This window comes from Aegilops tauschii, chromosome 5 (assembly GCF_002575655.3).
Source record: "Aegilops tauschii subsp. strangulata cultivar AL8/78 chromosome 5, Aet v6.0, whole genome shotgun sequence".
Classification (NCBI taxonomy): Eukaryota; Viridiplantae; Streptophyta; class Magnoliopsida; order Poales; family Poaceae; genus Aegilops; species Aegilops tauschii.
This window is the reverse complement of record NC_053039.3, coordinates 10,054,300-10,070,351: the sequence shown is the minus strand read 5'-3', so window position 1 is coordinate 10,070,351 and position 16,052 is coordinate 10,054,300. Positions and strand designations below refer to the sequence as shown.

At 43.4% G+C, this 16,052-nt stretch overlaps 1 protein-coding gene across 2 annotated transcripts; it reads right to left on the bottom strand.

The window, feature by feature from the left end:
- Positions 1 to 363: 363 nt before the first annotated feature.
- On the bottom strand, positions 364 to 9,623 carry LOC109745324 (uncharacterized). 2 transcript variants are annotated; one of them, XM_020304443.4, is made up of 3 exons: positions 7,668 to 9,612; positions 7,369 to 7,561; positions 364 to 1,109 (listed from the first exon to the last, which is right to left on the bottom strand). In XM_020304443.4, exons 1-3 carry the CDS (start codon positions 9,531 to 9,533, stop codon positions 889 to 891), a joined length of 2,280 nt encoding a protein of 759 aa, XP_020160032.1. In that variant the 5' UTR covers positions 9,534 to 9,612; the 3' UTR covers positions 364 to 888. The 2 variants fall into 2 exon arrangements, with proteins under 2 accessions (XP_020160032.1, XP_040244597.1); XM_040388663.3 differs by lacking the exon at positions 364 to 1,109 and adding an exon at positions 3,686 to 6,332 and having other exon boundaries at positions 7,668 to 9,623.
- Positions 9,624 to 16,052: the final 6,429 nt, after the last annotated feature.

Here is a 16,052-nt window from a genome sequence, read left to right as displayed (position 1 = left end):
GCAAAACGTTACTTTGTGGTGGTGTATATTCTTGTTTTGTGCTTCCATACTATTCCTTTTGCGAAGCAAATGTTCTCTCAAATCTGAATACTATTTTTGGTACACCAAGTAATGCTTCCAAAGCAACTAAAAAATGCTACCGTATCATGGAAATAATGCTTCCATAGATAGAAAAATAAAATGATTTGTATCACTACCGAATTATATGTTTCCATAGCAACAATGCTTTCATAGATAAAAAGTAATGTTTCCATGCAACCTTACCCTGAAAATTTTGCATCTGCAATTTTTTTTATTTTTTTATATTTGTCTGTTGGAAGCAAATCACAAGTTCCAAAATCAAAAAAGAAAAACATGTTGCGCTGCAAAGAAAAGCATCTGTGAAAATAAATATATTTTTAATATTTGTTTGTTGGAAGCAAATCACAAGTAGTTACTAGGAAACAGATTAGACGTAATTAGTGGGAAAATCCTGTAACAAATGTGGGGCACCCTTTAATGAAGCAATCAAACACACCATGCATGTGGGTTGTACCACCAGATCTGACGAACATGATACTCCCTCCGTTCCTAAATATTTGTCTTTTTAGAGATTCAAATGGACTATCACATACGATAGACATATTTTAAAGTGTTGATTCACTCATTTTGCTTCGTATGTAGTCACTTGTTAAAAGACAAATATTTAAGAACGGAGGGAGTACATCTGATCCTACGGCCATTTACTGGTCTGATGGGACGCAGGGATCAGTAGTCTGATCCCTAGCGCCTCCCTAGAATAAATGAGTATAGCACATACTAGTACATAATATATGGAGTATCTCTACATCAGGCTTAATAAGGCTCAAGACCTAATTCATACTAGTTCCCTGCTCCAGCTGTTGGAATTCATATTAATTCATACTCATCAGCCTTTTGTTCTTCACAGTACTTCCTCAGATCCTCTGCAAACTGCGCGTCTCTCCTAAAATCCAAGATGAAATCTGGGTCCAACAATCCATCCGCATGCACCGTTCCGTAGTCGGTAATATCAAAATTACACTCAAGAAGTTCTGATGAATCTGGATACACAATCTTCCTCGCAGACCCCTCTCCATAGTAGCAACGACCTGTCACCAAAACCAAAACTGATCATTATGTATCAATCACAACATAACAGCTCCAATTACCTTATCTCATAGCTATTCTTCAAGGTGAAATGTTTGGCAAACCCTGTCTATTTGCATTGGTTTCACTAACCAGACAATAAGACAATGACTGTTTAACAACCATTCTTGACACGAAAAGAAAAGGTTGGTAGAGAAAGTGTATCCCAAAAACATCTTCAGATGTTAAAATATTTTACACACATTCAGCAGCACAAGCACAGAAATGTCTTGAGTTCGGTCAGAATTGCTACATTCAAGCCGCACCAATCGGTAACATGTCATATGCACATGATATGTATCAGGATTCAGAGGTGTGCACAGAAATTTCGCTGGCACTTGTGTATATAAGTATGAGCACATGGCCTTTTAAAAGGAATAAATGGGACCTGACATCGGTGCGGATAGGTCCTTGTGTTTGTTTTCTATTCAATGTGTCTATGGCTTCTATTGCAGGAAAGACTGGAGATTGGAGATTGGAGATTACTGTCAACTTGTACATCACCATTCCATATGATAAACAGGTGTGCAATCAGGGCAGGACTGTAAACTGGGTTGCGAATCCAAAAGAATATGCACTCGTCGATCTGGAGAAAGATACTGATACTACAAACGGGGCAGCTATCAAAGGACGACTTTCAGGTTTCTTAAAGGGAACAATATGCATCGCAAATTGGCTTCAGATGCTCAGCTTCTTGACATGCTAAGGTAATTCCTGCTGTGGGCAAGGAGAGGTGTGCTGGAGCCAATGTGGTGGGCTAGGAGAAGCCTGCTGCAGAAGACAGCAAGAGGAGGAGATGCCTGGAGCGGACATGGGAGAGGAGGCGATGCTTGCTGGTGGACAAGGGGCCAGAATGGGGAGAAGAACCTGAATATGGTCAAACAATTGCAGGGCCATCGTGTTTGCCAAAATAAAAGACCACCCAATGGAATCCTCAGTTTAATCAAATTAAGTATCACGGTTGCCTTCTTGATGTATCTGAATGACCATAAACTAATTATTCCAAATGAACGCTGATCTTAACCAATTACCCTGATGGCTGGTCCACAAGTATGTCGAAAATGGGTGTATGCATAGCCGTTAAGTTAGGTTGATGTATCATCTTATATATAGAAAATGGCGTACCCATTAAAATGCAAGGAACAGAATGCTGAAAAGTGAAAAGACAGTGAATGTGCATGCAAAACATAACTGAAGTGACCATAAAAGAAAGGTGGATGGAGCTCATTCAGACATGAAGTGGACATCAATGATAAGTCAGGATGAAGGCGGACGCAGACATCCACGAGCCCACGTCGTCCGCGCCGCAAAAAACACCCAAACAGCCTTGCGGATGAGCCGCAAAAATGAAGCGGACTTGGCCTGCCTAGCCTGCTTGGCCTGCATGGCCTGCTAACAGGAGGAAATCCCAACGAAGCAACAATGCAAGCCAGCCAATAGGGCACACCGCCGTTCGCCACAGCCGGGCCGGCGTCCCGCTCGTCTCCGCATGCGCTCTCCGCCGGCGCCAACCCTGCTCCCTGCTCGTCCCCGCCCGTTGAGCAAGATGTCCGGTGCTGCGGTGGACGAGCACAAGAAATCGGCGGAGGAGGACAAGAATCCAACGAGATGATGAGAAGGTACAGCTCTGATCCTCTCTCCCACCTATGCTTAGTGTGATTTACTATCAGTATGCTCTGATTCAATGTGATGTGCTCAGTTCTTTCCAAATAGTGTTGATTCTTCAATGAAGCCACTAGAGTACTTTGATAACATAAATAAAAAATAGCCTCTCTCTTAGAAAAAATAGGATAAATTCCCTACTACTCCCTCCATTCCTAAATAGTTGTCTTTCTAGACATTTCAAATGACTACCACATACGGATGTATGTAGACATATTTTAGAGTGTAGATTCACTCATTTTGCTCCGTATGTAGTCACGTGTTGAAATGTCTAGAAAGACAACTATTTAGGAACGGAGGGAGTAGAAGGCTGGAACTTAGAAGGCTGTCAGTTCCTACTGTCAGTAATTGCGGCCCTGGAACATCCACCATTCCTACTGTCAGTTTACTTAGAAGGCTGGAACTTATTAATGCACTTCAGTTGCAGCTAGCAACCAAGAACCTGAGAATGGAAATAAACTGCAGATTGTTGGCTTGGAATAAGGGTGAAAAAGATCGGATAATTTCCGTCTGAATCCGGTTTCGAATCCGGATTTACAGGATATGGGACAAGGATTTACCTATCCGGTCGGATACGGAACCGGATATCGGATACCAAAATCGAATTCGGAATAGGACATGCTACACAATTACACACGATCAACACATGTCACTATACAGCTCGAGTCTAAGCCTGTAATGTTAGTATGGAACCCATTTGTTTTGGAATCACTTGCGTGTGAGGCATCATCTTCAAGTGCAACGATAATTCAGCAAGGGTAGGCCATTGGCTATATATGGCCGGCGGAGGACTAAATTTATGTTTTTTTTTATGGCTAGATGGAACTGTTAGCTGTATTAATGCTTTGATGTATCATTTGTTGCTGTTTTTGTCCGATTATTTTTTTCCGCTTCCAGTCCGCCGCCGCTCCATAACCATACCGTGTCTGTTTCCGCTATTATCCGGCGTATTCCATATTCGTTTCCGTAACTGCACCGCTTCTGAATCCAAAGAAAAATGTGGAATAGGATACAGTATGGGCATTATCTGTCCAAATCCAAACAGTTTCACCCTTAGCTCAGATTAATAAACTGCAGCCCACTTCAATAAACTGACTGCATATTGAGCACTCTCTTATTAGTATTAAGCTGCAGCACACTTTAATAGACTGACTGTACATGTGGTTTCTTACGTTAATAAGCCGCAAAACATTCAGATTGATGGCTCATTACTGTCAAGTTGAACATATAGTACAGCTACGGCCCCTCTAAAATTGGTCCTTTATTTTTTGAGTATATACCATGTTTCATATTCGCTCAGAGTGATACAGGAGAGCTGCAGCTGCAGCAGCTGTATGGCGGAAGGTAAGGACTGTGGCAATCACATAAAGAAGGGCCAGGTCTGCTTGTCTCATGATTTTGCATCTTAGTATTTGTTCTCTCCTAGTTATGAATGTTTCTTTTTCTGCTCTAAGTCAAACTAAACCAATGTTATTCTGCTTCAGATTTCTTCTCAGGATACTCTCAAGACCAAGGAAGACAGGAAGAATGGAAAGAAAAAGAGGGAAGAACTGCAGCAGCAGCTGGACACAGTCACTGAGAAGACCCACCTGGGGATTGATGGCTTCATGCTGAGCCGGAAGAGAAGAATAATGGAAAGAAAAAGAAGAGGGAAGAGCCGCAACATCAGCTGGATGGCGCTGCTGAAAAGACCAAGCTGGGGGTTGATGCTGAGCCGGAAGGCGAGGACTGCAAGACCAAGAAAAAGAGGAAGAATGAAAAGAAAAGGAAGAGGCGGGAGATTCAGCTACAAGAAGAAAGGGCGAACAGGATCAACACAGATCTAGAACAGAAGAAAATAGAAGATAAATGGGAGAGGAAAGAAAAAATGAGGGCAAAAAATGGAAAATGATAAAGGACATAAAAAAAAAGAAACAGTGGAGTCATGAGCTTGCCAACAACAAAAATAGTGAGATCTCCACATAAACAGTGGCGTCTGAGTTGGCATTCAGGTGGAATGGTCATTAGCGACCATAGAACCAGGCTGAAGAGCGACAATTTGGAGGCGTTGAGTTGCCTCCAGGATTGGTTAAAATCTGCTGATTTGAATCCTTTAGACCCTATACCTACCACTAAAATTGACGACGAAGATTGCTTGATAAGTTGACAATAAGCAAGTCTCCATTTCCTGCACATTGTGACATTTACTTTCTTAAGGAATGCTTTTTGTCTCACATGCCTACAACAACCTAGCAGCTGTTCTACCAAGCAAGCAAATGCAACGAAGGAAACACCATCTCTTCTTTGTCACAGTCGAAGGGGAGTGCATGGTCGTTAGGGCATCATTACACAACTGCCTGCGGTACGTTTTTCCTACACAACTGCCTCTGTAGCAAACATTCTCAGATGTGAATACAGACGCGGCAGGGGCAGAAGATGACGACGATGCACTGCTAATATTAAACTCGGCATGGGTAAGCTGATTTTCATACTAAAGAAGCATTCTTGCGGCTGTAACAAGTAACACTACCTGAGACAGTACGTGTTTATTCTTGTCACATTCTAAATTCTGAAGAGACCTACTACTATGCACATAGACGTATGTGTACTTGATAGTTTGATATACTGCAAGGAGTTGTTTGTATATACTGTAGTTTATGTACTTTACATGATACATGGTTTCCTTTTTACCGGAATGGTTTATACAACAACTTTAGATTAAAACTTTCACATGATCTGGTGTGTGCACAATCAAGAAGCAGAGAGGAAGATCTGTCAAGAAAAGAGGATGCCAAAATGAAGTTGGTACTGTACTTTAGCTAATCAGAATTATGATGTATGCTTATTATGCTGAAATATTGAAGTTGGTACTATACTTTAGCTAATCAGAACTCCTGAAGGGGCATGAGAGTCTTTTGTATTACCATTACTCTGAATTCTTGGAAGGAACCTGAACCTTAGTTGGCAAGAAATTCCCTTTTATTTTTGCTGCTAATAGGCAAGGAATTCAGACAAGAGTAGTAGTACTATTTAGTTGTCAGATGTGTGATGAACATGATTAGCAAAATATATGCAAAGTGGTGAAGTACAGTCTGAAGAAGTTGACAAGTGTATGCATCAATCTAATTCTAAAAATATTCTTTTTAAAAAGAAGACAAGGCTCGTGTCATGTGCTTATTATGCTGAAATGCACTTTGGTATTTGGCTATTAACCTGTACAAGCTATGCATGTTTACATTATCTGAAAGCCCCAGTTCAGTACAAGAGCCAGCATGGTTTACATGAGCTAGCAACATATTTCTAAGTCTGGGTGTCCAACAGCAGTGTCCGCATAGCACCAGCAGCCAGTATGAAAAGCTGGCGTGAACCAGCCTGAGTGCATGTACAACAATCAGTGGTACGCAAAGCAGCATCTGCATCTGTCTGCTGGACAATAGCAGGCAGTCCTGGTCGCAGACGCGGCTGATACTAATCCTGCGATTAGCTAATGCCGAACATTGCGGACAGGCCGCAGGCGTGTCCAATTGCATCCTGAGTGATAAGTGCTGCATAGGTAGACAGACATACTCTACGGTCAATGATTCAAATAGGTAAAATACCAGAACCTGATCATAGTGCACAATCTAGACGATGGTGTGAAGTGAAATGTGACACATCCCAGGGTTTATGCAAAATATGACAACCAAAGTGACCAGAGAAGGTTGAGTGGAAGGTGGTGATAGAGAGGCATGTTCATAGGGTAAAGAAGCTGGATTTCTTTGCGAATGAGCTGGTGGCTGAGCACCTGACACTGATGGATGGCCTGCTGGTGCCTGAGCACTTGCACTGATGGATGGCCTGTTGGTGGCATTGCAGAAGGGCATACTGAAGATCTACTACGCTTTCACTAATTCAAAGAAACTATACTTTCAGGCAAGAGTTTCTAATTTTTGCAGTGGATGTTTTGCCCATATGTTTGTCTATACCAGTTCATATAATTGATACATCATGATTCGTTCCAGTCGGCCCCATGATTAATGATTTCTCATTCAGACTGTGTTTGCCAAAATAAATAAATAAAACACTCAATGGACTCTACAATTTAATCAAATCAAGTGCCGTGGTTGCCTTCTTGAGGTATATTCACAGGACAATGCATGTCATGCTTGGAAAACTCAGTTTTTTGACTGAAAATCTGAATGACCATAAACTAGTCATTCCAAATAAACACTGGTCTCTCATGGCCGATTCACAAGCATGTCGAAAATGGGTGTATACATAGCCGTTAAGTTGTTGTATCATCTCAATCTCATATATGAAAAATGGTGTAGAATTAAAATGCGAGGAACAGGCTGCTGAAAAGAGAAAATTCGGTGCATGCAGTGCCCTACATAAGGTCTTCTGTATGGAAGCTATAGTAGAATATTTTAATGTTTCTCTCTTTGATTGGACGAAACGACAAAGCATCGTAAGATTGAAAAGACGAATGGGCCTTAATGGAAATTAAAAGGCTTTTCGATGAAACATAAAACTAAAAATCCTTTCGTTAATGTTTCAAACCTACATGGCTGCTCATGCTAACTGGAAGGAGTGGGGACTTACCAGTAGATGTCAGGGGTAGAGGGCAGCAGAAATTTGGTTTTGGCGGGTCAGGAAATGGCTCATTTATTTCGGCAAAGAAGAGTTGGTTATCAGATTCAGAAGCAGCCACAAAATTAACATGATAGGAAAGCCTGTCTAGGAATCTGGGAGCAGCCACCAAACCACAGATAACACTTGGCTCATATTTTGGTTCCTAAAACAAGAAACAGCAAAGGTCAAATGAGGCACCTGAAAGAGTTATGTTAAGAATGTAGTATGTACCCAAGAAAGAAACAATGAACACAAACAAAGCCATGTACCAGAGGATGATCAAAGGCATATTTCTTCAGCACTTGCGCAAGCTCAGCGCGGATGAATAACTTCATCTCGTTATAACATGACCTCTTTTGTAGCAGAGTCTCCTTAGCCTCGTTGCACAGTTCAGCCGCATTGGGAGATACGGGAGCCACCAACAGCAGTGCACTATGTTCGAGAGTGGATATTATTTCCCCAAGAGACTCAGAGGAGATCCTGCCATCGGCGCTAGTGGCCAGCAAGAGCCGCAGGTCAATGAGCCTGTCGGGCGCCAGGGAAGCGAAGAATGATCCCAGCTCAGCATGTTGTGGGTGTCGAGCGGCTGCGGCTGCGTCAGTAAACTGCAGCGAGGTGTGCGTCTCCTGGGACAGGTCACAGCGTTTGCAGGAGAGGTGCTCCATCGCCCGCTGCGTCGAGCATTGGGACTCGGAGCTTGCTCGGACGAGGGCAATGAGGCCTTCCAAGGAACGGACCTCCACACGAAGCATAGAGAGGGTGTCGAGGATGTCATACAGCTCTACTTTGCAGTCAGCTGACCATGGGAGCGGGCGCAGTATGTGGTGGCAAATGGAGTTGATGATGATGTTGGAGACAGGGTCCATGGGGCCATAGCAGTGGCCAGCGAATAGGATGTGGGGGATGAGGTGGAGCCACGTAGAGGGCAGCATGGCGAAGACTTTGAGATAGAAGCCGTGGATCATGTCGTGGAGCCTCATCCTGAGAGACCCAGTGTATTCGCAGGCATCGCCAGAACAGATCATGACCGCAGAGCCGAAGTGTGCTTTGGCGGTTTTCACGACCTTCTGCAAACAGGATGAGATCATGGATCTGTGCTCGTGAGGAGACCGCAGGGCCGCGAAGTGGTGTCCATGACGCTCGACCTTGATGGTGAACATTTTGAAGCCATCGGAGCCTGTGGTGTTGGAAATGTCTAGTCTCCCTGCATCAGCCTTGAGGTCCCGGCAGTAGACAAGTAGCTCTCTTCCGCTTGGCCGCAAGCTGAACTGAAGATCCAAGGGGGCACCGTCCTGGTAGCGCAGCAAATCCATGATGGTGATGATGTCATCGACGGTGAGCTTGCGCCCTCCCTTCTCGAGCAAGGGGGCGGAGTAGTGGAGGCACTGTTCGGGCAGGGGCGACGCCTGGAGCCGCACCAGGTGATCAGGCGCAGGGTGCCGCCGGCCACAGCTTGCGGCGTACTTGAAGGCGGCTTGCGTCCTTTGGGAGGCAGGGTCGGGTGGTGAAACAGCAGCAGCGTGTAGATCGTGCTCGACCAGCTGGACTGCGAGGGCAAGATCGGCGCGTGCCCAGTGGAGGTAGCGGGTGGTCTGTTCTTCGCTGAGGCATCCGAAGTAGCCAACCATGAATCTGATGAGAGCCTGGCGGGACGCCCCAGCAATAGAGTACCATGTAGCCCTGCGGGTGGATGGCCCACAGGTAACCCTGCCGGAGGATGGCAAAACCCAGCTGGTGTTCCAGCTGCTGTAGTCACTGGGTTGCACCCTGCCGGCGGCCAGCCTCTTGGACCTCCTCCTGTCGGGTTTTGCCATGTCCCCGAAGTCGCGCGGGAGGAGGGCGACGGTGTTGAGGATGATGTTGGTGACGGGGTCGAGGAGGCCGAGGCAGAGGCCGCCTTCGCGCATGGATACGGCCAACTGGTCGGCGGCTTCCACCGGCATGTCGTGGACGGGCAGCCGGCGGAACGCCTCCTCGTGCAAGTCGAGGAGGAGCTCCAGGAGATCGGCGTCCAAATTCGATTTGTTGAAGGGGGGAGCGTCGCACTCGCTGAACAAGCACGAGAACAGCCCCCTGCGCTCTCCCAAATCTGGCTGCGATTCTTCCTGGTGTCCGGCGGCAGGCGAGGGCTCCATTTTCTGCGGTTGGGCGGCGGCGGATCTAGGGTTCGGTGGCGTGGGATGACGGCACAAGACGATTGAGAGACTGCCTGCCGGTGGAGAGGAGAAAACCACGGCACAACGCAACGCCTCTGGTATGGGCCTGACCAGCACATACGACACAACGCATCTGGTATGGGCCAGAATCTTCTTTTCTCTTTTCTTTTTTCTTTTTTTACTATCTATATGCTTTTTTTTACACACGTCTCCAGTAATTCGGGGCCTGATGCGGAAAAAAAATTGGTGCAAAGGCGCCAAATAGGAAATCCCCTTGCGAGGCCGACTGATGTGTCGTCTCGAGCGCATGAACTGCATCACGCCCAACAATGCAATCACCTTCGGAGTTAGAAGAACCACAAATAATTTCTATAAATATGTGAATGTTTTTTACGCAACCATATTAGTGTTGCGTATCACTAACACATTAAATTGGCGCTAAAGACGCCAAATAGGAAATCCCCTTGCGAGGCCGACCGATGTGTCGTCTCGAGTGCATGAACTGCGTCAGGCCCAACAATGCAATCACCTTCGAAGTTAGAAGAACCACGAACAATTTTTATAAATATGTGAATGTTTTTATGCAACCATATTAGTGTTGTGTACCACTGACATATTAAATTGGCGCCGCTAAAGGCGCCAAATAGGAAATTCCCTTGCTAGGTCGACCGATGTGTCGTCTCGAGCGCATGAACTGCGCCAGGCCCAACAATGCAATCACCTTCGGAGTTAGGAGAACCACAAACAATTTCTATAAATATGTGGATGTTTTTTACAAAAGTATGACATAAATTTGTAGACACATACAATGATATTATTTTCATTATGAATAAAGCATTTGTACATAAAGTGGCCAAAGTTTGGTTGCACACCCACGGAACATCTAATGAATTTCAAGATGCAGTTACAAGACCAAGCATGACATGACATGAAAAAACCAACAATGATGTGTGCCTGAGCATCATTCACCATGAAAAATGGTAATTTGGGAGTCTTGAACAGTAACTAAAGTTAGTTGATCGATGCATTGCGGAACCTTGAGCTTTTTTAGAAGCCCGAGACCAGAACGGGACTTAGAATTTGAACTGTATGTACCAATTTCCTAAGTGAGGCCCTGATATTGGCATGTACTTGTGATGGTTCTTCAAGTATGGTTGCAAAGCAAGTTCTATTTACATGCAGAAATGTAGCTAGTCCCCTAAAATAATTACCCTATTCACATGACATATTGGGAAATACCTTAGGCGGTTATTACGATAATGTTTCCAATGGAACTGCCAACAAATTGTGCTTCCGATATACCTCCTTCACCACCCTATTCATATTCTTATTTAGCAAAACTCACTACTTTATGTTAGTATAACTGAACTACTAAAGTTGGCACGGTTTAGACAAAAAGAAAAATAATCAGTATTAAAAAGGAGATGGGCCATATGCCCTAAAGAAAAATAATAAGGTAAGTTAACAAGAATGGAGAACAAACCAAGGCCGCTCGGGAGGGAACTGCCTCCACCGCTGTCGCACGGTGAGGCCACTGCCTCCAGTGTCATCGCGACAGCCGGCCGGGCGCGGCAGCAGGGACACACCAAGCCTCCCGGGCCCGGCCCAGATCGGGCCAGCAAATCCTCCGTAGCCATGTTGCAGCAAGCCGGCGACAGCGCGGAATTTCATAACCAATTTTTTCAGTAGGTGCAGTAGATTGAGGGGTAACTAATTGTGGTTCCGGTCGGGGTGAAGATACCCCAAACAAACCCCTCAAAGGATTGTTTTCCATAGTAGCAAGTGACAATAAATTGCAGCATGTAGTAATAATTTTTCCTTATCGATTTCCACTTACCAAGAGCGCTTCACTCCCCGGCCATGGCGCCAGAAAAGAGCCTTGATGACCCACGAGTATAGGGGATCAATCATAGTCCTTTCGACAAGTAAGAGTGTCAAACCCAACGAGAAGCAGAAGGAAATGACAAGCGGTTTTCAGCAAGGTAATGTCTGCAAGCACTGAAATTGTAAGTAAAGAGTAGTTTGGTAGCAAGATAATTTGTAATGAGCAAGTAACGGTAATGGTAACAAAAGTGCAGCAAGGTAGCCCAATCCTTTTGAGACAAAGGACAGGTGATACGTCTCCATCGTATCTGTAATTTTTGATTGTTCCATGCCAATATTAATCAACTTTCATATACTTTTGGCAACTTTTTATACTATTTTTGGGACTAACATATTGATCCAGTGCCCAATGCCAGTTCCTGTTTGTTGCATGTTTTTTGTTTCGCAGAAAACCCATATCAAACGGAGTCCAAACGGGATAAAAACGGACGGAGATTTTTTTTGGAATATTTATGAATTTTGGGAAGAAGAATCAACGCGAGATGATGCTCGAGGCGCCCACGAGGCAGGGGGCGCGCCCCAGGGGGGTGGCGCGCCCCTGACCCTCGTGGACACCCCGTAAGCCGGTTGTTGCCCTTCTTTTGCCGCAAGAAAGCTAATATCCGGAAACATATCGTGTTGAAGGTTTCAATCCAATCGGAGTTACGGATCTCCGGGAATATAAGAAACGGTGAAAGGGCAGAATCTAAAAACGCAGAAACAGAGAGAGACAGAGGGACAGATCTAATCTCGGAGGGGCTCTCGCCCCTCCCATGCCATGGAGACCAAGGACCAGAGGGAGAACCCTTCTCCCACCTAGGGAGAAGGCCAAGGAAGAAGAAGAAGGAGGGGGGCTCTCTCCCCCTCGCTTCCAGTGGCGCCGAAACGCCGCCGGGGCCATCATCATCACCACAATCTACACCAACAACTTCACCGCCCTCATCACCAACTCTTCCCCCTCTATGCAGCGGTGTAACCCCTCTTTTACCCGCTGTAATCTCTACTTAAACATGGTGCTCAACGCTATATATTATTTCCCAATGATGTATGGTTATCCTATGATGTTTGAGTAGATCCATTTTGTCCTATGGGTTAATTGATGATCGTGATTGGTTTGAGTTGCATGTATTATTATTGGTGCTGTCCTATGGTGCTCTCCGTGTCGCGCAAGCGTGAGGGATCCCCGCTGTAGGGTTTGCAATATGTTCATGGTTTGCTTATTGTCTGCGTTACGTGAGTGACTGAAACACAAACACGGATAAGTGGGTCATGGCGTATGGGAATAAAGAGGATTTGATACTTTAATGCTATGGTTGGGTTTTACCTTAATGATCTTCAGTAGTTGCGGATGCTTGCTAGAGTTCCAATCATAAGTGCATATGATCCAAGAAGAGAAAGTATGTTAGCTTATGCCTCTCCCTCAAATAAATTTGCAATAGTGATTACCGGTCTAGTTATCGATTGCCTAGGGACAAATAACTTTCTCGTGACAAAAAGTTCTTTACTAAAACTAACTTAGTTGTGTCTTCATCTAAACAGCCCCTAGTTTATATTTATGTGCTCTTTATATTCTTGCAACTTATCCTATCACACCTACAAAGTACTTCTAGTTTTATACTTGTTCTAGGTAAAGCGAACGTCAAGCGTGCGTAGAGTTGTATCGGTGGTCGATAGAACTTGAGGGAATATTTGTTCTACCTTTAGCTCCCCGTTGGGTTCGACACTCTTACTTATCGAAGGAGGCTACAATTGATCCCCTATACTTGTGGGTTATCAAGACGTTTTTCTGGCGCCGTTGCCGGGGAGTTATAGCGTGGGGTGAATATTCTCGTGTGTGCTTGTTTGCTTTATCACTAAGTAGTTTTTTATTTTCTGCTCTTGTTTTCTATCTTTAGTTATGGGTAGGAAACGCAAAATACCAAAAAAATTAGTCGTACCTACTACACCAATGGTTGAAGAACCGCTCAAAATCTATCACATTCCTGAAGCTTTTTACTTGGATCATCTTCGATCCCTATGTGCTCATACTGAAACCCCAACTAGCTTAGTTGAGGGCAAATCTTTAGATGAGCATGCTTGTTATGTGCGACACCGCTTATCTCAAAAAGGGAAACTTTTACTGGATCAAATTCATCGTTTGCAATGCTATGCTTGGAATTTATGTGAAATATATGATTTTACTTGTTGTTCTGAAGACCTACGAAACACCTTCCCTACCAATGTGAGTTTAGTGATAATGGAATCGTATCTTCGTATGCTAAGGGTGTTTATAATTACTATGATGTTCAACAAATTGAAGAATTTGTTGCTTTTAAGGGTGCTTATGAAATTGCTTCTTTGATTGGAAAGTATGATGCTACTCTTTACAAATCTGAAAATTTTGCCATACTTAAATATTTTTATGATAATTATGCTTCTAATGCTTATGTTAAATCATATATTGAGGACTCCTCCACTATCCAAGAAGAGACTAATATTTTGCAGGAGTATATGGAAGAAGGAATTGATGAAACTTTGGGCTCATTGGATGAAAAAGATGATGAGGATAGCGAAGAACAAAAGGAGGAAGAGCGGATTAGCTACCCGTGCCCACCTTCTAATGAGAGTAACTCTTCAACTCATACATTGTTTAATTTCCCTTCGTGCTTACCGAAGGATGAATGCTATGATGATTGTTATGATCCCGTTGATTCTCTTGAAATATCCCTTTTTGATGATGCTTGCTATGCTTGTGGCCAAGATGCCAATATGAATGATGCTTATGGAGATGAACATGCTATAGTTCGTTATGTTATGAATGAAATCGTTGCTATTGCACCCACACATGATAGTCCTATTATCTTTTTGAATTCTCCAAACTACACTATATCGGAGAAGTTTGTGCTTATTAAGGATTATATTGATGGGTTGCGGTCTACTACTACACATGATGATTTTGATAGATATAATATGCATGTGCTTGCTGCTCCTACTTGCAATTATTATGAGAGAGGAACTATATCTCCACCTCTCTATGTTTCCAATATGATAAAATTGCAAGAAACTATTGATACTATGCATTGGCCTTTACTATGTGTGCATGAATTGTTCTTTTATGACATGTCGATGCATAGGAAGAGAGTTAGACTTCGTTGTTGCATGATATATGTTACTTTGTGCTCACTACTAAATCACAAATCATTGTTAATTAAAATTGGCTTTGATATACCTTGGGATCCGGGTGGATCCATTACTTGAGCACTATATGCCTAGCTTAATGGCTTTAAAGAAAGCGCTGCCAGGGAGACAACACGGAAGTTTTAGAGAGTCATTTATTTCTGTTGTGTGCTTTTATAAAGTTTAAAAATAAAAATAATGTGCTAAGATTTGCCTTTAGGATGTTTACATTGCTTGTTGGTTTGTGCGGTGCAAGACAGAAACTTTGGCTGTAGTGCGCGATTTTACATTTTTTACTGGAACGTCAAACGGTTCTGAAACTTTTTGCACTGTCTTTATATACAAATTTTTTATTTTTCCTAATTTTGGCAGAATTTTTGGGATACCAGAAGTATGGTGAATGTTCAGATTACTACAGACTGTCCTGTTTAAGACAGATTCTGTTTTTGATGCATAGTTTGCTTGTTTTGATGAAACTATCAATTTCTATCAGTGGATTAAGCCATGGAAAAGTTATATTACAGTAGCTACAATGCAAAAACAAAATATGAATTGGTTTGCAACAGTACTTAGAGTAGTGATTTGCTTTATTATACTAACGGATCTTACTGAGTTTTTGTTGAAGTTTTGTGTGGATGAAGTGTTCGAAGATCGAGGATGTCTCGATGTGAGAAGAAGAAGGAGAGGCAAGAGCTCAAGCTTGGGGATGCCCAAGCACCCAAGTAAATATTCAAGGAGACTCAAGCATCTAAGCTTGGGGATGCCCCGGAAGGCATCCCATCTTTCTTCAACAAGTATCGGTATGTTTTCGGATTCGTTTCATTCATGTGATATGTGCAAATCTTGGAGCGTCTTTTGCGTTTAGTTTTCACTTTTCTTTTATGCACCATGCTGGTATGAGATAGTCCTTGGTTGATTTATAGAATGCTCATTGCACTTCACTTAAATCTTTTGAGTATGGCTTTATAGAATGCTTCATGTGCTTCACTTATATCATTTGAAGTTTGGATTGCATGTTTCTCTTCACATAGAAAACCGCCATTTGTAGAATGCTCTTCTGCTTCACTTAAATTTTTTAGAGCCTGGGCATATCTTTTGTAGAAAGAATTAAACTCTCTTGCTTCACTTATATCTATTTAGAGAGATGACAGGAATTGGTCATTCACATGGTTAGTCATAAAATCCTACATAAACTTGTAGATCACTGAATATGATATGTTTGATTCCTTGCAATAGTTTTGCGATATAAAGGTGGTGATATTAGAGTCATGCTAGTGAGTAATTGTGGATTAGTAGAAATACTTGTGTTGAGGTTTGTGATTCCCGAAGCATGCACGTATGGTGAACCGTTATGTGATGAAGTCGGAGCATGATTTTTTTTTGATTGTCATCCTTTGTGTGGAGGTCGGGATCGCGCGATGGTTAACTCCTACCAACCCTTCCCCTAGGAGCATGCGTGTAGTACTTTGTTTCGATGGC